General features: G+C 39.7%; 1 protein-coding gene across 1 annotated transcript; it reads right to left on the minus strand.

The window, feature by feature from the left end:
• Positions 1-15,289: 15,289 nt before the first annotated feature.
• LDOC1 (LDOC1 regulator of NFKB signaling) lies at positions 15,290-16,701 on the minus strand. Its single transcript, XM_084870246.1, has one exon. The coding sequence runs from the start codon at positions 16,523-16,525 to the stop codon at positions 16,088-16,090; it is 438 nt and encodes a 145-aa protein (XP_084726372.1). The 5' UTR covers positions 16,526-16,701; the 3' UTR covers positions 15,290-16,087.
• Positions 16,702-23,809: the final 7,108 nt, after the last annotated feature.

Consider the following 23,809-nt stretch of genomic DNA (forward strand, 5'->3'; position numbering starts at 1 on the left):
ATAGGCTGAGTGTACTTAGAGAAACTAACTGTTCCATGGTTGACTCATCAGTCATGGGAAGGTAGAAATACAAAAAAAAAAAAAATTGCATGGAAATAAGAGAATATACAAGAACAGTTACTTTAAAACAGGCAACTGCTGCATTCTTATAGACATAGCTCTAGTGTTGCCATTAAAAAATCATTATCTTTCTTTCTCCAAAAGTGTCCTTTGTCCTCAAACTTAAATCAGTGCCATTTCCTAATCTCCCTAGGATGGCATCATGAATCCAGAGTTTCTATGATAATGAATTTTTTCAAATACACATATATCTCCAGCAGAGCATAAAAAAGTTTAATGTTATCATTAACAATAAAGTGATATAGAAAGCAAAAGCTGTGTACATCATTGCTAAACCTCATAAAGATTTCCACTCCCAGATATTCTTGCTTAGTATTTTTCTTTGGTAAATTAAATAAGGAAATTATAATGGCTCATCAAGTGCTAAAACACTTTACAAAAAGAGCTCCATGTCATCTTTCCTTTGCAGAAAAGCTTACTTTTCCTTCTTAGGGCATACACATGCCAGTCTTCTTCCTTGTTGTATTTATTAAGGTAATGATGCCTGAATTTTCTGATTTTCCTCAGACTCTGGTTATTTCATGCAATGACTTTTTTCACAATGCTTGCTTAAAATTATTTATTGATCCATTTACACAGAGTGGGGCAAAAGTTACAGTTGTTCATATGGAAAAAATACAATGATCAATAAACAATATTAAGAACAAACTGTTTTGTGTACTGACAATTGCAATCTTATTTTTCTCTACCCTATACAAGAAATATTTACTAATGCCTACTGTTTGATATTGTCTAGGTACTAGAAATATAGTGCAAAAGAGACAAGCAAGGACCCTCACCTCATAGAGCTTGCATTCTAATAGGAGATACTAAAAATTACATAAATGATCAATTAGCAAATGTTCCAAGGGAGCAGTTTAGCAAGTATAGTAATTTATAGCAAGATAACCTGGTGTTGTGGAGTTGGGGTGAGGTTGGGGGTTTACCAGATAAGGCCACTCTGGAAGAGTTAGATTTAAGGTAAGATCAGAAGGATGTTGGCATTAGCTTGGTTAAAAACAAATAAACACCCATTTCCGGTGTGATTATTGAAGGAGCATATGAAGTATTTGTTGAATGAATGTGAAGGGATGGGACTTCGCTTTCTAACTGTTTTAGCAACTCTGCAAGCCAGAGGGTTTATTTTTTATTTTAATTTGTATTGATTGATTATTTGAGAGAGAGGAAGGGACCAAGAGAAACACCAGTGTGTTGTTCCACTTATTTTGCACTCTTTGGCTGCCTCTTGTCTGTTCCCTGACCAGGGATCCAATACTCAACCTTGTTGTATCGGGAGGAAGGTCTAAGCTACTGTGCTGGAGGCTGCTTGTCAGGGCCCCTCAACAAAACCCCTCTGGTGTTCCTGGCCCCTGCTGTGGGCCAGAGCTCCTCTGCCACAGCAAAGGTTTGGGTTCCATTCTGTCAGGACACATACTTAGTGGTTTCAGTTTTGATCCATGGTCCGTGCTGATTACTGCTCAGGAAGTGACCAAGGAACATTGAGGTCTGTGCACTCTAGTCATTCTGTGGGGAGCTAGGTTTACATTGCCAACATGGCTGACTCTGATCTCCACTATCCCTGGTCCTCCACTGAGGACAACTTCAAATATGGCAGCTGCATGGCCTCCACCAGCGTACACATCTGCATGGGTAGGTCTCCCTCTCCGCAGCTCACCAGGCTGCACAGTTGCCCCAGGTGGCAGATTTCCGTACTCCCAGTGAGAGTGGGGTCCCTGAGGGAAAGCACTTCACTCCACCTTCCTTCAGGGCTCCTGGGCAGGAGCAAAGCACCAGTCCTGTGCAGGGCTTGGAGGGGAGAGCCACCCTAGGGAGGCCTCCTAGCTGGGTGCTGAGAAAATGAAACTGGAGCCCTTCCTCATTGAACCCTGTCATCTCTGGTGTAGAAAGGGACAGATGAAAGCCTCAGCAGCTTTACTGGGGCATCTTTAAATGAAGATGTTATTTTTTTTTTTTTCTGAAAATAAGTTTATTTTGTAATCAATATTGTGTAATCATTGTGATGTACTATAATATGTAATCATTGTGATTACACAATAACCTGCATTGAGTTATCTGCTGGGATGTTTGTGCTTTAGGCCATGTGAAGCATTTTATTTTATTTTATTTTATTTTATTTTATTTTATTTTATTTTATTTTACGCAGCCTCACATTGCCCAGCCTTGATCAGTACGCAGCCACGCCCATGTTACCCATGAGGGCGTCTCAGATAATTTGCATATTCCTATTATATTATATAGGATTATACTATAGGCCCAATGTGCAAAATTCATGCAAGGAGCTCGGCCCCCTTGTGGCCACAGTTGGGGGGCTCTGCCTCTTCTACCTTGGTCCCCACCTGCCATTGCAGATAGGGTCCTCTGCTGCCTCTGCCTCAACCCCTGTCTGCTGCATTTTCATCCAGAAGGACATCCAGTCTAATTAGCATATTATGTTGTTTTTTTTTAATTATAGATTATACTAGAGCCTGGTGCCTGGATTCGTGCACTGGTGGGCGGCATGGCCTGCAGGAAGTGGCCTGCTATGGGAGTGCTGGTCATCCTGGTCAGCCAAGTGGCTGTGGACCCGCCCTCTGAGTGGCTGCTCCCGCTGCAGGAGCGTCACTCATCCCAGTCAGCTGAGTGGCTGTGGACAAGTCCTCTGAGTGCTACTCATCTTGTTCAGCTGAGCACGAGGGAACAGCTCTTGCACTGAGAGTCAGTACATGTCATAGCAACTGATTTACCGGTTGTTCTGGTCGTTCTGCCATTTGATCGCTGCACTTTTATATAGAGAGATATATTATATTATATTAATTATATTAATTATATTAATTATATTAATTATATTAATTATATTAATTATATTAATTATATTAATTATATTAATTATATATTATTTTATTATATTATATTATATTATATTATATTATATTATATTATATTATATTAATTATATAAGTTTACACTTACATTTTCCCATTCCTAATTACTCCAATGCAAGTTGTCACATTATTGTACAAGAGATTATGTACTATGTTGTTCCTGGAATTTTAATACATTGTAGAAAGCATCTGGCATCATTTAAAATCTGTTCTTACACTTGTTTGGAATTTTTATTCATTTCAGCTTTTATTTGTTTTGGTTTTTACTTTTATTTATTTTTAAAAATATATTTTTAATAATTTTAGAGATAAAAGAAGGGAGAGGGAGAGAGAGATATAGAAACATTAATGAGATAGAAATATCAATAGGCTGCCTCCTGCACACCCCCTAGTGATGATTGAGCCTCCAACCTGGACATGTGCCCTGACCAGGAATTAAACCTGCATCCTCTTGGTACATGGGGCAATGATTAATCAACTGAGGAATACTGGCCTGGCTGGTTTTATTTTTAACAAGGCTGTCTTCAAAATGGCTGATGACTTATAGCCAATATAATTAACATCATTAGGTAGATGAGTAAATTGAGGATTTGCTATGAATGGAACTATGCTCCCCAAATCATAACTGTATATGCTAAGAGGTTATTTGAATTTTATGAATTAATAGTTCAAAGTAATATTTTCCTATAATTTCCTCTGAAGGATATATATGTGTGTGTGTGTGTGTGTGTGTGTGTGTGTGTGAATGAGAGAGAGAGAGAGAGAGAGAGAGAGAGAGAGAGAGAGAGAGAGAGAGAGAGAGACTGAGAGAATGATTATCCAAACAAATATACACATATTACTGTCTTCTATCACGATGGATCCATGGATACTACTTGTAAGGAGAACTGGTAGTATACTGTTTAGCCAACTGTTGTCATAAGACAGTGAACTAGATTTCATGAAAGCAGTATGGAATAAAGAGAGTCTATGAAAACAGTAAAGCTAAGTTTGAGTTCTCCTATTGCTGCTTACTAGTGTGTGGCTTGGGCAAGCTACTTAATCCTTCTTGAACCTCAGTTTCCTTATCCATAAAATGGGTATAATAATAGATTCATAAAATTAAAGATCAACCCATATAATATAAAAGTATTAAATAATTTATTGAATTATTAATTACCCTGTTTCCCCGAAAATAAGACATCCTCCAAAAATAAGACCTACTTACAGGTTTCCTTCTGAATGAAATATAAGACATCCCCCTGAAAATAAGGGCCCCCCTAGGCTAAACATGAGAGATTTGGTCCACTGATTCTGAAAGAAATGGAGTCACAAGAAATTCACCAGAAAATTCAGGAATTGGATTGTTATGATGATATTCCAAAAGATGATGGCATGATTGTCATTGAATAAATGAGTAAATTCTTGATACTGTAGGATTCAAAGTTTGTCTGGTTTGTGTTGACAACTACCGTACTACCATATACCATATACAGGTAATAAATTTCCTTTATTTTCATTTAACAATAAATGTGTACTGTGTTCTTCTTCATGGAAAAATAAGACATCCCCTGAAAATAAAACCTAGTGTATCTTTGGGAGCAAAAATTAATATAAAACACTGTCTTATTTTCAGGGAAACAGGGTATTTAAATATTAACTATAATGTACTATTATTAAATTTCTTATAAACTATTTAATAAACAAAGTACGTTCAAATAGCACATACTATATTTCACTGAAGAATTTTGATGTACTTACATTGCAGTGATTATACTGTTCACATATATTTTAAATTGAAACTGGATGTGACTTAATCTTCTGCTACTTAAAATTTTCCAGGACATAGAAAAAGGAAAACTTTCATTGTATTAATGAAAGAGGCATACTATTGGTAAATAAACCTGATGAAAACACAAACAGGAAAATTGCAGGCCAATCTCATAACTACCATTGAAAAATTTTGAATTATATTAGCAAGCAGATTCAAATCACACATTAAAAGCAAAAAGATATTATGATAAAATTGGATTTATTTCAGAAATGCAGGGATAGTTTAATATGAGAAAATTAATTTACTCACCATTTTAATGAATCTAAGGGAAAAACAGGCTGCACATAATTTAACACTGTGATATAAAATAACATCATGTACATATACAATGCACAAATGTATATTTATGTGTTTATATATATGTGAATAAGAAAACATTAGGAGCATTGTCACTAAGGAGATTAAAAGAGAACTGCCATTGTCTTCACTTAAATTATAACACGAAACCAATTGAAACCATAAGAACTGAAAAATAAAATTTTCATATAAATTAATAGTATATTTAGGAAATATTGTTAAAAATGTAAATAAAAATACCTCTTCACTGAGTTGGTATGAGTCACAAATAAAAAAATGAAAACAAGTGACTTTTAAAGTGTCAAATGCTGTTCACATGTTCTTAATATGAACTCTAGGAAATTTCTCTCTGATATTACTGTGTTTATATTAAGGTGTTGGAAATATTTTCTTCCAACACAGTAAACCCCCCAATATCAGTGTCATTCTACCAGAACACATGTCTACTATGACAGTTAATCTTATATTACTATTTTACTAAATAACGTCTATTGAAGAAAATAATAAAGTTAACATTTATTGATTACCAGATAATATATTAATACTAGGTAGTATTTTTTAAAAATATTAGTCCTGAGATATAATTGCCCCCATGACATAGGTACAGAATTTTATAATCAGTATAGTCAAGTAGCAGTCTGGGGTTTGCAAAGTAAATCTATGAAAAAGTCACAACAGGTATCAAAGTTATTCTCATTGAACTCAAGCAATGTGTAAATAACAATCCAAAGAATCCATTCTCGATTCACAGCAAAAAAATCTTTCTATATATACTTGTTTATCTCATCTAAGATTCATTTTCTGATACTAATTTCACTCTCCTCACTTTTTATTCCAAAACTACTGCCAGGAAAGAGATGTGAACATATCCAATGAATAACATATTTCTTTTTTCCATATACATATAGATCATATTTCTGCCATATGCAGCTCCTGTCCTCCACAGATGACTATGACCTTTCCATTTTCCTTCTTGCTACACGGGGGATAAAAAGTTGTTCCAAAAAGCTGATAGCAAAATTGACCTTAATTTTGAAACTTAAGAGATAAATAGAGAGAGTTTCTCCCAACCTCAAAGCTGAGTCTTATTCAATCCCTCCCCAAAGTTAGCTTGATATGGGGGGGGGGGCATTGGTATATGTACAAAAATAATAACTTAATAAAAAATATATATTAAAAAAAGGTTAGCTTAACACTTCCTAGGAACAGACAATTTCAGGTGATTTGGACATCAGAAGTACTGAGCAGCAGGGGCGAGAACAGAAAGTGCAGGATGTTGACTCTGAAAATAATGTCATGTATCATCTATGTAGGTCAGTGATTTTCAACCAGTAGACTGCAGCACATTGGTATGCTGAGAGAATTTTTAAAGCATACAATACCTGACTAGTTAGTTAGGGGCACTGACCTCTCTTCCCTTAGATTGTCAAATAAAAGATGACAACAGCTAACACAACAATAGCTGTCCAGTGTGAATGAATCAAAATTATACCTATTTTTTGTCAGATCGGCACAAATATATATTTTGTGTGTACTGCAGAAATTTAGTAATTAGTTTATGGGCACAAATATATATTTTGTGTGTACTGCAGAATTTTAGTAATTAGTTTATAGGTGCCATGAGATTAAAATGGTTGAAAATCACTGATCTAGGTACATTCAGGTACAATGAAAATAAAATGTTATTAAAATGACCCAAGAAATGTTAAAATATGGGGTCAAGGGTCATGTCTTATCTCTGGAAAACAGGAAGCATGCAATGTACAAGTGATGAACATTGAGTTATTTCTGCTAGAGAAATGGTGTTGGAACTGGACTAAAAGGAACAAAGAAGGCTGACTTTATCTGCTCTTAACTGAGAAAAAGTAACATTACTAGGAAGTAAACAAGATACTGAATAGTTCATAGAACACTCAAAGGAGTGAAGGAACAGGACAAAAATGGCAAATATCCCCTTAGAAAACTACTGCCAGGAAAGAGATGTGAACATATCACATTACCATCAACTTAAAAATATAAACGAATCATAGCTATACAGCAAGAGAACAAATCAGATATACTACTAGTATGTGATTTAGGAATATGCAGGAGTCAATGGGAGCTAAAACCTGAACTGGCAGCACTCAGTCAAAAAGTGAAAGGAAACTATCACAGAAATATAGCCAAATTGGAAGCAGCACAAAGAATGACAGTTACTCCTGAATCCATTGTAAAGGATATAGAGAATGGGAATGATAAAAATGAGCAGAATAAATTGGAAATGAAGAAAATATTTAAAAGCTGGAAAAAATTTAAAGTCTAGAAAGGAAGTAAAGATCGTTCAACATAAACATCAAGACATCAAGTATATATTGTTCATATTTATTTAAAAAATATTTTTATTCATTTCTGCGAGGAAGGGAAAGGGAGAGAGAGATAGAAACATCAATGATGATAGAGAATCATTGACCAGCTGCCTTCTGCATGCCCCACACTGGGTATCGAGCACACAACCTGGGCATATGTCCGAACCAGGAATTGAACCATGATCTGGTTCATAGGTAGACACTTAACCACTGAGCCATGCCAGCTGAACTATATTATTTACATTTAAAGAAACGATTAAGAAAGCTTTGCATAAATAAGTCAGGTCTCGAATCTACAAAGAATGAATAACACTTAGATATATCCTATTCAAAAATTTAAAAGTATCTAGAACTCAATAATGTATCAAATAAATTATGAGTGAAAACATATTATTGATAGAATGGCCTCAAACTTTTACAAAATAACATTCAACACTAAAAGTTAATGGAGCAATGAAAGAAAAGAAAATGTAACCCATGAACTCACCTTCAAAAATTCAAAGCATATAGATTCTATGTGTGTGAGTGTGTGTGTGTTTGTGTTAAAGAAACCACTAAAATAGAAAAACAAACAAACACCTAGCTAACAAAAAGAAATTAAATGAAAAGTGGATAAGACAGTAATGATTTAATTCATTTATCTGATGTATTAAGAATAAACACATAGGGAGTATGCTCACAGGAAACCATAAATTTTACAAATACTGACAACATAGAAACAATGTAACTTACAAAATTGATAGGAAAAAGTATTACTATGTATTTGAGTTCTACATCTTTCATGGTTGAGGGTCAAAATAAATCATTCATATCTGAAAAATAATAGAATAAAATTGAGTATATAGAGTATTTACATGTATAAACACTAAAAGAATTGAAGCAAATAAGTTGAAGAAAACAGAAATGTGAGGAGATAGTGGAAAATGGAAATAATATTTTCATAAGAGCCTAAAATATCATTAAAATATGTAAAGGCAAATGACAAAATGCATATAAATATTTAATTTGTTACAGACCCCTAATAAATAATGCACTTCTAAAAAAAATGAAAAAGAAACATCAACAACCCAAGAGAAATTTAGGTAAGGTATGAAAATAAAGCAAATATCTATCTATCTATCTATCTATCTATCTATCTATCTATCTATCTAAACGCAAACAAAACACTATAAACTGGAATGACTGGTTCCTATGATGCCCACTTGGGCCAGCAAACTGGCCTTATCAGGGGGTTGGGTGCCTCCCCCCAGCCATCCCGCCCCTGATTGGCTTCTCCCACCCCAATTGAAGGCAGGGTGGCTGGCCAATGCCACCCATGGCCCTTTCCCCCAGCTGACTCCACCCCCATCAGCCCACCCCACCCTGATCAGCCCATAGACCACACCTGGGCCAAACTGTCCCTGACCCCCCCCCCCCATCCCAATAGAGGGCAGGCCAGCCAGCCAAATTCCTGCAACCTCTCCCCCAAGCCAGCCCTGCCCCCAATGAGCCCCCAACACCCCAATCAGCCCATGGCTCCTCCCCCCAGCCAGCTCCACCCCCATCAGCCCCCCACCTCAATTGTGGACAGGGCCCACAGGCTGATTGCCCATGGTCCCTCCCCCCAGGCAGCCCAGCTCTGATACATCCTGATGGGGCAGGCCAGCCTGCTAACCTCCTGTCATCTCCTTTTCCCAACAGGCCTGGCCCCAATCCAGTGATTTGGGCTGGGCCAGCCAGACCCCACTTATGCATGAATTCGTGCACTTGGCCTCTAGTAGGAAATACAAAATTCCACAGGACAAATGACCTGGTTTCCTCCACAAATAAATTGCTGGGCAAATAAGGGTTAAGGGGAACTGTTACCAATTAAAAGAGAATTCAGATATATGTAAACCTAATGTGTTGACATTTTTTGAAATATAATTCAACCAAATATTAAAAAGACATTGTTTTTGCCCAAGCCAGTTTGGCTCAGGGAATAGAGCATTGACCTCTGGACCAAAGGGTCTCAGGTTTGATTCTGGTCAAGGGTACATACCTCAGCTGCAAGCTCCTTCCTGACCCAATCCCAGGTTGGTGCTCATGCAGGAGGCAACCAATCGATGTGTTTCTCTCATATCAATATTTCCTTCTGTCTTTCCCTCTCTTTTCCACTCTCTAAAAATCAACAGAAAAATATCCTCAGGTGAGGATTAAATAATAATAATAATAATAATAATAATAATAATATATATATATATATTTTTTAAAGACACTGGAATATTTGAATAAAATTGAGTATTAAATGTTAAGGAGTAATTGTTGATTTCAGTTTATGTGATTATGACATTATGGATTGTTTTTAAACCCTTACCTGGTAGAGAAACATACCAAAGTGCTGAAGAGTAAATTGATATATGTGGGATTGATTTAAAATATTCCATAACAATTATAAGATATAAACTAAGCAAAAATGTTAGCAAGTTTTTATTCCAGGGATAGGTCTATGAAGGTTCATTTTATTATTCTCTCTACTTTTGTGTTAACAATTTAATTGTGTAATTTCAAATAAGTAGTTGCAAAATTCCTATATGCTATGCAATTATCTGTATCAATAGAACAAGTGAATCTATACTAATAAAAGGGTAATAATTAGACTGGGTCAACTGGACATCTTCTAGATGTCCAACTTCCTTCTGGACAAAGTCATGGTGATGGAGGCTGAGGCAGAGGCAACTAGGAGCGATCAGGCTGGCAGGGGAGGCAGTTAGAGGGCAACCAGGTTGGCAGGGGGCAGTTAGGGGGCAACTAGAACAGCAGGGGGACAGTTAGAGGGTAACCAGGCCGGCAGGAGTTAGTTAGGGGGTGACCAGGCTGGCAGAGTGCAGTTAGGAGGTGATCAGGGTGGCAAGCAGAGGCAGTTAGGGGCATCAGGCAGGCAAGTAGAGTGATTGGGGGTGATCAGGCAGGCAGGCAGGCAGGTTAGTGGTTAGGAGCCAGCGGTTCCAGATTGCGAAAGGGATGTCCAACTGACAGTTTAGGCCCCATCCTCCTAGGGGTCCTGGATTGGAGAGAGTTCAGGCCAGGTTGAGGGGACCCTCCCAAACACGAATTTCATGCACTGGGCCTCTAGTCTATATATATAACAGCCTAAGCCAGTGTTTCCCAACCTTCTCTCATGATGAGAATCACCTGGTGGAGTTGTTAAAACACAGATTCCTGCATCCCAACTAAGAAGTGCTAAACTAGAATTTTTGAGAACATATAGGTAAAATTGCATACCTAACTTAGTGCTCTGTATATAAAATCTGTCTTAGAGCACTAGTTAAGTATACAATTTTACCTATATGTTCCCAAAAATTTTAGTTTAGCACTTCTTAGTTGGGATTCAGGAATCTGTGTTTTAACAACTCCACCAGGTGATTCTCATCATGAGAGAAGGTTGGGAAACACTGGCCTAAGCAACCATTATGACAGAAGACCAGTCTCTATGATGCGCACTGACCACCAGGGGGCAGACACTCAATGTAGGAGCTACCCCCTGTTGGTCAGTGCGCTCCCACAGCCAACCTCTGGCAGTGGGCCAACCACCTGTGGTCCCTCCCCTTGGTGGGCCCCCATCGGCCCCTGGTGCTAAACCATTTGTAGATGACAGGCTTCTGGGTCAGGGTTTCATATGTAGCAGAGAGATCCCTTGCTGTGATCTATTGAAAGCCAGCCCTTGACACAAGAGTTTGTCTCGCTCCTGTCCTCTCCCTTCCCTAGGGGCTCCCACCCGCCACAGTGGAGGCAAGGTAAGGAGGAGGCAGGGAGGCAGGGAACCACGCCGTGACAGAGCAGCATAGGCATCCATTCCTTCTGCACCCAGCCCAGTGAGGGTATACTCCTCTCCTGACCCTGCCAGGGCCTTCGGGCTCTGGGCTGGGACTGGGAACCGGGCTGTGTGGCAATGGACATGGCTCCCTCCTTGGAGCTGGCAGCCAACCTCCAGTGATCCCTCCCCTCAGCCAGCCAACCTCGGACTCTAGTAAAAAAAATAACACAATTACTTCAATTACCAATGAAATATAATTTGCTTTGTTTTCTTTTATTGCTAATATTTGTTTCAGAACTAAAGATTTAAAATGAGGCATATAAATAGTCATGTAACAGTGTTTTGGTTGTGTTTTTGTTTTGTTTTTTCTAAATCTTGAGTTGACTAAATTACTCTGAACTGACTGGAAATTCAGTTAAACTGACTGTGGACTTTGGCTAAAATAAAAGAAAAATATTAATGCAATTTTGTGGATGAAATCATTTGTCATTTGGGGAGGAAGGAGGAGGAAGAATGTAAATCTTGTAGATACCATAATAAGAAATATTAAATTCTCATTGATTATATCAGATAGCAGGCCCTGAGGAGAGAAAGGGAGGTGTACAAACACTGCTATTCTGAAAACCCCCCTTGGCAGTGTCTCACCACAATCCCCCCAATTCATCCAGCGGAGGCTTTCTGCTCCATTAACAAATCTTGCTATGCTACTCATAATTATGACTTCAAGCAAGGTATTACCTGTCTCAGGCCAATTACATTGCTTAAAAATATGTCTCTGGGCAATAGAACATTTGAAGATAAAGGAAAAAATGCTATCAGAGGCATTTCAGACAGGAAGATAAAAATGCAAGGGGGGTGTGTGTGATCAGATTTTCATTAAAGAAAGTAGGTAGTTAGCAGCACTGTGGAAGGACACCAAATAGGTAATAGTTTACTGTATCTACCTTTATAACTAAATGAACATAAGACTACAAGGAATAATACACTTGGACTACTCTAGGATGCAAACAACCAGACACTTTTAACACTACTATAGCAAAATTCACATTTCAAAGCAAATAATAAATATGCTTCATACAATTATCCCACCCTAATGATTCATTGAAGAAAACATTCTCAGGACCTCATATAAATAACCCTTTATTAGCTTTGTTTTAATTGCCTTAAGAATCTAGAAAAAAATTTAGGTCATTTGTTAAAAAATAAATATCCCATTAATTTTAACAGTAAGTCTTCTTCTAGTCTGCCTATTTTCTGATCACTGAAGTTTTCACTATGTTGTAATAGGAGAAAATAACCAAACACATTGAGCATAATGTACTTCTAGCTTTATATACCATCCTGCAAAACAGCAATACAGAATGGGTAGCAGTGAGACCTATTCAAATGATTAGAAAAATACAAAGATACACCAGTAGATTGAATGATTAAATTATTATAATCTTTATTATGATTAATTTCATTCCATTAATAGCATAACTTCAATGACCATTAAAGCCCAAGATGAGAATTCAGGAGTTTGAAGTTTGCATTTGCTATTTCAACATTTCCAACCACTCTTTTTTTTTTTTAATATATATATTTTATTGATATTTTACAGAGAGGAAAAGAGAGGGATAGAGAGTTAGAAACATCGATGAGAGAGAATCATCGATCAGCTGCCTCTTGCACACTCCCTACTGAGGATGTGCCCACAACCAAGGTACATGCCCTTGACCAGAATAGAACCAGGGACCCTTCAATCCACAGGCTGATGCTCTATCCACTGAGCCAAACCGGTTTGGCTCCAACCACTCTTAATAGTTTCCATCTAAGTTGTACTTTTTACCTTTAGACATGCTGATTTACTTCTCTGTTGTCTTGTACTTTGCCTTAAGGCACTATCATAAATTCCTTCCTAAGCGGTAGAGCCAGATTCTCCCATTATCATTCTCTGCAGCTCACAGCATAATATGCTCTTCCATACCTGACCACCAGACTCTCTCTCTCCCTCTCTCTCTCTCTCTCTCTCTCTCTCTCTCTCTCTCTCTCTCTCTCTCTCTCAGCAAGCAGCTTTCCAATCTCACAAGCTTCTTGGCCTAGCTCTCATGGATGCTATTCAGATGCTACTTGGCATGGTATCCTCACTCACCAGAGATTCCTTCCTTCCCCGATAGAGCTTGTGCTTACTTGGTTTGATGGTGGGGAATAAATCTCATCTACTCCTCTTCAACTTTCACCCCAAAAGGTCACTCCCAGATCTAACCACAGTCTTGATTCTCTTTCTGGACCGTGCCTGTAGTTACTTATCTTTCCAGTTCTAGTGCTAGGCACCAGAGAAACAACAAACTAGACTCATTATGAGGATTTTAGCCTCCTTTCATTTACCACCACCTTTCATTTACCGCTAACTCCTTTTAATACACCTAGACCACTAATAATTTTCAGTTTTTATTAAGGTATTATATGTATATATATCTTACCATTGCCCCCACCCCACTCCCATACATGCCCTCCCCCCTAGTGTTTTGTGTCCATTGTTTATGCTTATATGCATGCATACAAGTCCTTCAGTTGACCTCTTTTCTCCCCCACTTCTCCCTAACCGACTGGTAATTTTTGAGTGAGTGATTTTTGGTCTTGCTGGGCTCTTTACCTACCTTTTAGCTGTTGCCCACTTTCCCACATGAACCCCCAACTGGGGCCTCAGCCTCCTTTTCTAAGTCATACCCTCTAGAAACAATTTTTCTAAGCCCAAGAAGTAACTGCTGCCCTGGACGTTGCCTGCTCACCAAGTACACTGGCTTCTCTGTGACTTCATGACAGATCCCGAAGAGTAAATGAGACCACCCACTCATTTCCACTCTCCCTGTGCCTGCTCTGCCACTGTTCATAGCAACTAAAGCCAGGCTCATAGCAAGAGACCTGCTTCCAAGTGAAACTTTGGTTCCCAGGCCTGGAAGTAGCAGCCAATGTTTACTGAGTGCTCACCATGTAGCAGGGACAGTTCTAAATATCTCATGGGTGTGACCAATAGGATGACAAGTATTTCATTTAAGCCACAGTGAGGTTTACCAATACAAACAAAAACCCAGCCCCCAAAGGCCTCAAACAATAAGGAAATTTATTATCTCAATTCACTAGAAGTCCTAAGGTAGAGTTGGCTCCAAGTATGGTACGACACTTGGGCATATATGGGAGAGAATGAGAACTAGATAACTACTAGGCCCTGAGACCCTGCCACCCGAAAGTTCCTGGCTGGCAGAGGTACTCCCCACAACCCCTCAACCAAGGGTCTCTGATTTAAATTTTAAATAACAAACTGGGATGATGACCTCTCAAAGGCATGCAGATTCTTCTTAGCACCCACTGGACTCCTTCACTGTCTCCAAGCCCCCCAGGCCCACAAGACTTCAGCATAGCTCAGCAGGGTAAGGTCAAGTTCAGGAGACAGCCAGCATCTTGCCAATTTTCACAGGCAGGATATCTGGGGCACATGTGGAGGTGAGGATTCTAAGTGTGTCAGCCTAAGGAAGATGAATTAAGACCAGGCTCTATTTATTATGGGTGCATTTACCCCAGGATGCATAATTTAATGTTAGCTCAAACAGCTGAAAGGGGCATTAAAATAATGTTCTCCGTTGTTAACTAAAGCCTAAAATCAATAGCACCCCACAAGCAATAATGATTAATGGGCAGAATTTCCCTAGCAGTGTTAAGGAGATTAAAGGCTCAGGAAGGTAAAAATATTGTATGTATCCAGATTTATTCCTGATGTCCTAGTCTAATTATTAATAATGCCCTCTTTCATTCTCAAAAGTATCCCAATTTGGGATGGTGTGCTATGCACTCAGCTATCCTTTACACATACCACCCTAGAGGCCCCAGAGGCCATTCCTTTCACCAATAAGAAATGCCTTGGCCTCGGGAACACCAGAATTCCTATAAATTCCTGTGTTACCTGTCCTCTGCAGCCTAGAGATGAAAGTGGGGATAATGGGATTCAACTAGGTTCCCTGACCTCAGTGGGAATAATGAAAGTCAGGGTAGAGAGATTAGAGGCCAGTGATAACTCTTAACCATTAAAAGACACTGATGGTTTTTTTTTTTCGTAGTGCTTGATTTTTATTGAGAAGAACACAAGTGCTTTTTGCAAGGTAGTATTGAAAGCAGGGCTGAGTACCTGTTTTTGCTTGTTTTGTTTTTAGCATTTTTGTCCAAATGCACACACATCTGTGGGACTACTGCAGTTTTTAAAGGAAAATGACAGCTATGCAGAACTGGCGCACAGGAGAAAAAAAATGTCAACAATTTGGCTGCCAGGCATAGTAGACTCCAGCAGCAATCTGGCGGTGGGGGAGGGGAGGACTCTGGAAATGAACTAACCAGGTTGAAAGACTGGCCCCTTCAGGGGTTGGTGAGATGTCCAAATCAATGTCCAAGGAGGGATAGCCAACTCAGGCATCTTCTAGGCTGCTCCTTCTCTCCAAAGGCGGTGGTGGTCTGTTGCTGGAATGTAGTGGATCGTGGTGTAGTGACGTAGGTCTCTGGGCAGATGCAGGGCTGTGCATAGGCCAGTTTATATGTAACAGGGATTCGCCAGATAGCTGGGCTCAGGACACAGTCCAAAGTAGCAGGGGTGCATCCTGGGGCAGGCCACAATGGGTGGCAGCATGCTTCAGAGATAACTCCCAGCCCCAGCAGCAGGAAACTGAAGCACAATTCTTGAAACAAAGACAAGCACTACTGGGGATGCGGGAGGGAAGCGGAGAGCAAGGGTAGAGGAGAAGGGAGGGCTAGGGGGAGCATGGTGGCTCAGGGAGGGGCGGAGGAAAATGGGGGGTGGCTTGCAGGCTTCACCCCCCCCCCCCCCACGTAGGCCCAAGGGTCTCAGGGCCTAGTAATTCTCGATTTCGTCGTCATCGTCGTCTTCTTCCTCATCCCAGCCAAAGCACTGTTTGAACTCCTCGAGGAAGGCCCGGTAATCGCTTAGGAGGGGGCTATCCATCTCGATGTAGGGCACCACCCACTCCTCCGCTTCCCCAGTGAGCAGGCTGATCAGGAATGCCACTTTCATGGCGTCGTTGCAGAATCGGTTCTCGTTGACCAGCATGTAAGATGTCGTCTGCACGATAAACTCGGGGAGACGGGAGGTCTCGCCATCAAACGTGTGGGGGAAGGGCACCGGGCAGCTGGGCGGACGTACCTGGCGCAGCAGGGTGGCCCGTTCGCACACCAGCAGGCGCAGCTGTTCCATCAGCTGGTTGTTCTCGATGCTCAGGGCGCGGTGCCTCACCAGGAGAGCCTGCAGCAGCAGCACCAGCTCGTCGACCATGGCGAACAGCTCGGAACGGAACAGCGAGGCTCGCTTCGGGTTCGGATGGATTCGGAGAAGGTGCGCTCCAAGGCCGCGCAGGAAGTGCGTGTCCGCGGAGACTCGGTGGCCGGGGGAGAAAAGCGGAGGATGGAGAGGTCCCAGCAGCTGCGCAAGTTCCGCCCACAAAGGCGCTTTTGAGGCCAAGACGCAGGCGCCGCCCAGGTTCCGGGGCGAGGAGGAGGGGCGAGGGGCGTGTCCTGGGCAGACGCTCACGCAGCGCGGGGCGGGGCCCCAGGGAGAGGGCGGGGCTGAGGTGACGTAATGGAGAAGGCGGGGCGTGGGCGGGGCGGAGCCGAGGTCCAGTACTGTGTTTCTAGGCTCACAAATAAAGGCAGGCAGCCGCCTCCCTTCAGGCGGGACTTGCATTTGCCAGGATCTAGCAAGCGTTAAAATCTTTGTCTCAGAGAAGGCCAACCTGCCCAAGTTTAAAGAATTAACTACTCCGCGACCCAACCTACTCACACAATTCAGTACCCTTTGGTGGGCCTGTGGCCATTAGATTCCGTTTGTGCGATGTTTAACAGTCTCTCGCTTATTTAAATCTCATACACCCAGTAGATATTAGCACTACTGGCCTCAACAGTGGGGGTCACATATTGTTTCAGTTATGAAAGATCACTCACCCCCACCCCCAACCCAGGCACCCTGTCTTTAAGATAAAACAAAATATTTAAACAGGGATTTTTTTTCTTTAGTTGGGAAATAATATTGTGTATCTCTGTCCTTTCTTATTTTTATTTTTCTAAGTAGTGAAGTATAAAAAGTTCTGCAAAACTATCCAATAACCATTTGCAAGCATCTTCATAATTTTGACTATTTCATGTCCTAAATATTATGTCTCTTGCTTACTGGATGTTATTTTTGTTTCACAATGAAGACTTGTGTTTTTAAATGGTTTTGTTTTTCTATTTAGAATGTGATTATTGAAATATTTTCTGACAATTGAATTGTGCCCAAGCCCTTAGAGCCAACTGTTGGCTCGGCTTTTAAAATATATCCCCAGTTTAATCACTTTTTGTCACTTCTATTACCAACCATCCTGATTGCAGTCTTTATTTCTTACCTGATTGATGCAATTAATCTCTTAGCTTTCACTCTCCTCTTCCTACAATGCATATATTCTCTACAGTGTAGGCATAGGAATCCTTAAGAACAAAAGTTAGATCTCTTTACTCCCCTGCCCAAAACCCTCCAAAGTTTTTTCCTTCTCACCCAAAGAAGCAAAGTCTTGCTCTTGGCCCAGGAGGCCCTGCCTAACTCTCTACGCCCCTTTTCATTTCCTGCTCTGCTCTAATTACAATGTCCTCCCTGCTGAGTCTCACACATAAGAAGCAGCTCTGATCTCAGGATCTTTGTACTTTATATATTGTTTCTGCCCAGCAAGGACTCTCCCCCGTTAGCTGCCTGACTCCTTCTCCCACTATTTTTAGAAAAGATTTTCCTGATCATTTCATCTATCAGAGCACCTTCTTTTCTGCCAGCAATCTTTACTCACTTACAAGGCTGCATTTCTTTGCATAGCATTTGCCATACCAGCAGCCATCATCTTATTAGAACTTTGTCAGTCTGCCTCCACTTTAGAATGTAAGTCTATGTGGGCGGAGATTTTAGCACTGGTAGCTGCTCTATTCCTAATGCCTGGAAAAGCACCTGACCCAGAGTAAGAAGCTCCATAAATCTTTGGTGGATGAAAGAATCTCAGGGCACAGATGTTGAAATAAAAATTAGAAGTGGTGGCTGCACAAAAAATACTCTTCACACTGTCCAGGATGTTCTATCTCTGATCATGAATCAGTCTCCATCGTAAAATTATGTCAGACATAATAGAATTGGCTAAATAATTTATTTAAAAACCCTCTTTAGTCCTTTTACAATAGAATTGAATGGGCATCCATGGAAGTGAGAGGGTGAGAGATAGATGAAAAACAGAAAGTCCAAGCAGGGAGAGGAGGAGGGATCCCCTTGCTGAAAGGGTGGGCAGGAAAAAGAGCAGGTAAGAGGGAGTATGGATCCCTTGGACTCTGCGGTGACATGAGTTCCCCCACTAGATGAGAAGCCCCTTGAGGCCAAGGACCCTCTTTCACTTATCTTTTTACCTTCAGCATCTGAAAGTGTTTACTAGGTGCTGCATAAATGCTCAGTGGATGGAATGAAGGGACAGGAAAGGTCAGAGATAGGTTTCCAGCCATCCTGCCTATTCACAGGGTAGGGGGTGGCCCTGCCTGGTGTGGCAGTGAGTGTCTAGCTCCACTTCCAATGTCCAGACACTTGTGTTATAGGACAGGGACCCAGAGCAGGTCTGCCTCAGGCCAGCCTCTAGTGTGTGGGTCTTTGACTTCCTGTGGGAAAGATTTTACAACAGGAGTCCAGATGGATTTGAGAGTGTGTTTATCAATGCTGGGGACAGTGAAACAAAGGAAGGAATTAGGGGAGAACTTACACAACAGGGGAGACCCTAGGCAGTGCTCTGCTTTGTTATAGGAAATGTTACAGGAAAGAAGTGAACCCAGGCGGGGCTGCTGCTAGCTCACTGGGAAGTCAGAGAAAAGGGGGCCTTGGAGACAGGATCTGGGGTGAGGCTGGGAGGAGCTGCTGCTGCTGCCCACTGCTTCCCTGGCGGCAAGACTCATGGGGACCCTTAGAAATAAAAACGTTCATGGCCAGGAAGGGGCATGGGCATGCTCATGGTCAGTAAACTGCAGCTTGCAAGCCACATGCGGCTCTTTGGCCCCTTGAGTGTGGCTCTTCCACAAAATACCACGGCCTGGGTGAGTCTATTTTGTAGAAGTGGCGTTAGAAGAAGTTTACCTTTAAAAAATTTGACTCTCAAAAGAAATTTCAATCTTCGTACTGTTGATATTTGGCTCTGTTGACTAATGAGTTTGCCGACCACTGCTTTAAGAGTGAGCCCGCTTTAAGTCTTTGTCCTGAGGGCTTTTTATCTTTTTTTTTTTTTTTTTTTCCCTGCAAGCTAGAATTTTAGGAGATGATTTCTGTAGAATGTTCATCAGCTTTCCAGGTGCATTTTAAATATGGTGATGAATTAAATGAGCGTGTAGAGGAGTTTTGATTATTCCTTTTTAAAATTCTTTATTGTTTAAAGTATTACATATGTCTCCTTTTTCCGCCCACTGACCTCTCCTCAGCTGTTCCCCCCACTCCCTCAGCACATGTCCTCACCTCCCTAGAGTCTGTGTCCTTGGGTTATATGTGTATGCACGCTTATATGCGTGCATACAGGTCCTTTGGTTGATCTCTTACCGCCCCCCCCCCCAATTTTCCCTCTGAGGTTTGATGCTCTCTTCGATGCTTCTATGTCTCTAGATCTATTTTTGTTCATCATTTTATATTCATTATATTCCACATGGTGAGATCATATGATATTTATCTTTCTCCAACTGGCTTATTTCACTCAGCCTAATGGTCTCCAGGTCCATCCATGCTGTTGCGAATGGTAAGAGATCTTTCTTTTTTATAGCAATGTAGTAATCCATGTGTAGATGTACCACAGTTTTCTAATTCACTCATCTGGATTAGATGATAAACCCTTAGGCTGTTTCCAAATCTTAGCTATGGTGAATTGTGCTGCTATGAACATAGGGGTGATTCCTGTTTCTTGTTTCTTGGGATATAGTCCTAGAAGTGGGGTTACTGGGTCAAATGGGAGTTCCATTTTTAGTTTTTTGCGGAAACTCCACACTGTTCTCCACAGTGGCTGCACCAGTCTGCATTCCCACCAGCAGTGCAAGAGGGTTGGTTCATTTTTCTCTGTATCCTCACCAGCACTTTATTGTTTACTGATTTGTTGATAATAGCCATTCTGACAGATGTGAGATGGTACCACATTGTTGTTCTGATTTGCATCTTTCAGATGATTAGTGACTTTGAGCATTTTTTCATATGTCTTTTGCCCTTCTGTTTGTCCACTTTCAAAAAGTGTCTATTTGGGTCCTTTGCCCAATTTTTTTTTTTTATTGGATTGTTCATCTTCCTTTTGTTAAATTGTGTGAATTCTCTATACATTTTGGAGATTAAACCCTTATCAAATATAACATTTATTATTCTTTGGTCTGTTTTACTTTTATCTTAGGTCTCTCTGGCTTTAATGTTTTTGTTTTGTTTTGTTTTGTTTTTGTTATTTGTCCCCCAGACTTCATATGGTCCTTGGGTTTAGCTGGTGCAAATGGCATTAATTAGGTCTTTGTTCTTTATTTTCCCAGGGTGATTTAAACTATGTATTTTCTGGTTAGGGAGGAGGGCATGAGCCATTTGCTCTCAAGTACTAGTATCCTTGATTAGGGAAGATAAGGTCTTGTAATTCACAATCTGGCTGCAAGCCACCCAAAGTGTTTGGCCTTATTTAATTTTATTGCCTCAGTTTCCCCATTCCACTTGCCCATGGATTTTCCTATCTTCTACTATACTGCTGCACTTCTACAGGAAAAAATACCCAGGCTTCTATCAGGAACACACATCCTGTGGCAGACACCATGCACAAGGATGGGCATGCTAGGATCCTGAGACCCAGAAGAGAAAGCCTTGCCCAATCCCATGAAAGCAGTAAGTTGTGATGTAGTACCACATTAAGAAATCCAACTAAGCCCTAAGTGAATTCCAAATCGACAGAATCATGAATTAATAAAATGGCAGTTGCTTTAAGCCACAAAATTTTGGGATAGTTTACTTCATGACAGCAGAGAACTGAAACATGGAGAAACTCAGGATATGCAACAGATAAAAGCATAGTTCCATATCTAAAGAATTAATATGATGTTATGAATCTATAGCCCTGTTCTGTTTCTTAGACTCTGTTTTTGTTTGTTTGGTATCCATTAATTACAGAGCCAGACCAAAAGCCAAAGTTGTTTATATCTCCCCTGCAATCCATAGCCTTTAGTCTGAAACTCTATCATTTATCTAACTCTCACAAATCAAATCAATGTTCCCCCGTCCCCAAATCAACCAAAGGCCAGGTATCAGACAACTGTTGCTAGTCTTCCACACAACCTTTCTTTATTCATGTAGCTAGCTTGCCTCAGAATCCCCTGAAATTATTTAGCTAATCTTTTTTTTGTGTCATAAAATATGAGTATTTTATTCCAGCTCTAGAAAATGAAAAAAAGAGAATGATAGGCAACATATCCTTCCACAAACCATTCTAATTTAGCTGTCATTAATTAGAAAAAGTTACAACATATAAACAGGTATACCCCCAAATGTATACATACTTTATCAGCTGACAGCTCAATTTTGAAAATGAAATGTATTTTAGTAAACACTGTCTTTATAATGACTCAAAGTATGTGTATACATTTTCGGGACAGTATTGAAGAATGCAGGCTTTGTAGTAACCTTGCAAAGTGTCCCTCAGTTCTTGGTATTTCTCCATTATTAGATTCATATTAAGCACTTTGGGCAGGAATAACATGAAAGTAACACTGTTTTTATCACTGTAGCATACTGGAAAGCACATGGTGTCCTTTTGTCCATTACTGGTGGTGGTAACTTTTATCAATTGGTTAAAATGGTTTTTACCAGGTTTCCCCACTCCAAAGTTAAGATAATTATTTTGTATTTATTAAAAAATATTTAATTCTAGTTTGCATTCCACTCAAAATAAGCATTTTTAAATCCTTTTTATTTATATCTTTATTTTATCACTATGAACCCTTGGATTCCTGTTTTATTCCATATGTTATATTCTATTACTATCTTTATTTGTGTTGAGGCTCAAAGTTCTATTATTATTTGAAGGGGGAACCTGTTTTAAGCTTGCTCCTATGTCCTATTGACATGGTTACCTTGTTCCTTGAGCACTCTTTTTTCTTTCTGGTTTGATACAATATTCCAGGATCTTCTTGTAGTTTTCCTGCTCTAACTCTGGGATGAGCCATTTCTCCAAAGAGCCCTCATTGCCTTTAGTGGAGAATTGTTTCCAGAAATTAAGATGTCATGTTTAGAATGCAAACTGTGATTGATAGTATTGATTGTTCACTTCTATAAAAACTATATAGCCATATGGGCAAAAAGATGAGCCTTTAGCCTTACATCATTCCACATATAAGCATTAAGCTGAGATAGATCACAGACTTCCACTCATAAAAGAAAAATATTATAAATTGGACTTCATAAATGAATAAAATTGCTCATCAAAAGACTCTGTTAAGAAAATGAATAGAAAGCCACTGAATGTATACATACCATTGACTAATATATAAGCTAGGCAAACATTTTAGAATATATAAATAGAATATATGTTTCAAGAATATATTAATATATAAATAATTCTAAAAAATTAACAGTGAAAAAAATAAACAAGCATTAGAAAACATTTGGTGATTCATTACAAAGCTAAACATACTCTTACCATGCTTTCCAACAATTCCAATTGTTGGTATTTTCTTTCTTTCTTTTTTTTAAAATATATTTTATTGACTCTTTACAGAGAGGAAGAGAGAGGGTTAGGGAGTTAGAAACATCCATGAGAAAGAATCATCGATCAGCTGCCTCCTGCACACTCCCTACTGGGGATGTGCCCACAACGAGGGTACATGCCCTTGACCAGAATCGAACCTGGGACCCTTCAGTCCACAGGCTGACGCTCTATCCACTGAGCCAAACCGGTTTCGGCGTTGTTGGTATTTTCTGATGTAAGTTTTTTTTTAAAGGATTTTTAGGGAGAAATATGATCATATTTCTGTATGATAATATAATGATGGGCACATGGATGGATACATTTACCAATACTCATAGAATGTACAGCACAAAGAGTAAGAGTATACAACATAAAGAGTGGAACATAATGTAAACTATGGTCTTTAGTTAATAATGTATCCTTATTGACTTATCAATTATAACACATATACCACATGCATGCATACATGCAAGATGCTGATAATAGGAGGAACTTGTGGAGGGAGTTGAGATGGAATATTAGAACTCTATGCTTTCCACAATTTCCTATAAACCTAAAACTACCCTAAAAATAAAGTTTATTTATTTAAAACCAAAGGCAGACAACTCATTTTTTAAGGGGGCAAAAGTATTGAATAGTTTATTTTACAAAAGAAGACCCAGGAATGGTTAATAGGTATATGAAAAAGTGCTTAGAATAAGAATAAGAGAAATATAATAAGATACTGTCTTATACTCATTAGAATGACTAATTTTTTAAAAGAACTGATAATTCCAAGTACTGTTGAAAATATGAAATGATTGGAATTCTCATACACTGCTGGTGAG

The sequence above is a fragment of the Pipistrellus hanaki genome (assembly GCF_964339955.1).
Source record: "Pipistrellus hanaki genome assembly, chromosome: X".
Lineage (NCBI taxonomy): Eukaryota > Metazoa > Chordata > Mammalia > Chiroptera > Vespertilionidae > Pipistrellus > Pipistrellus hanaki.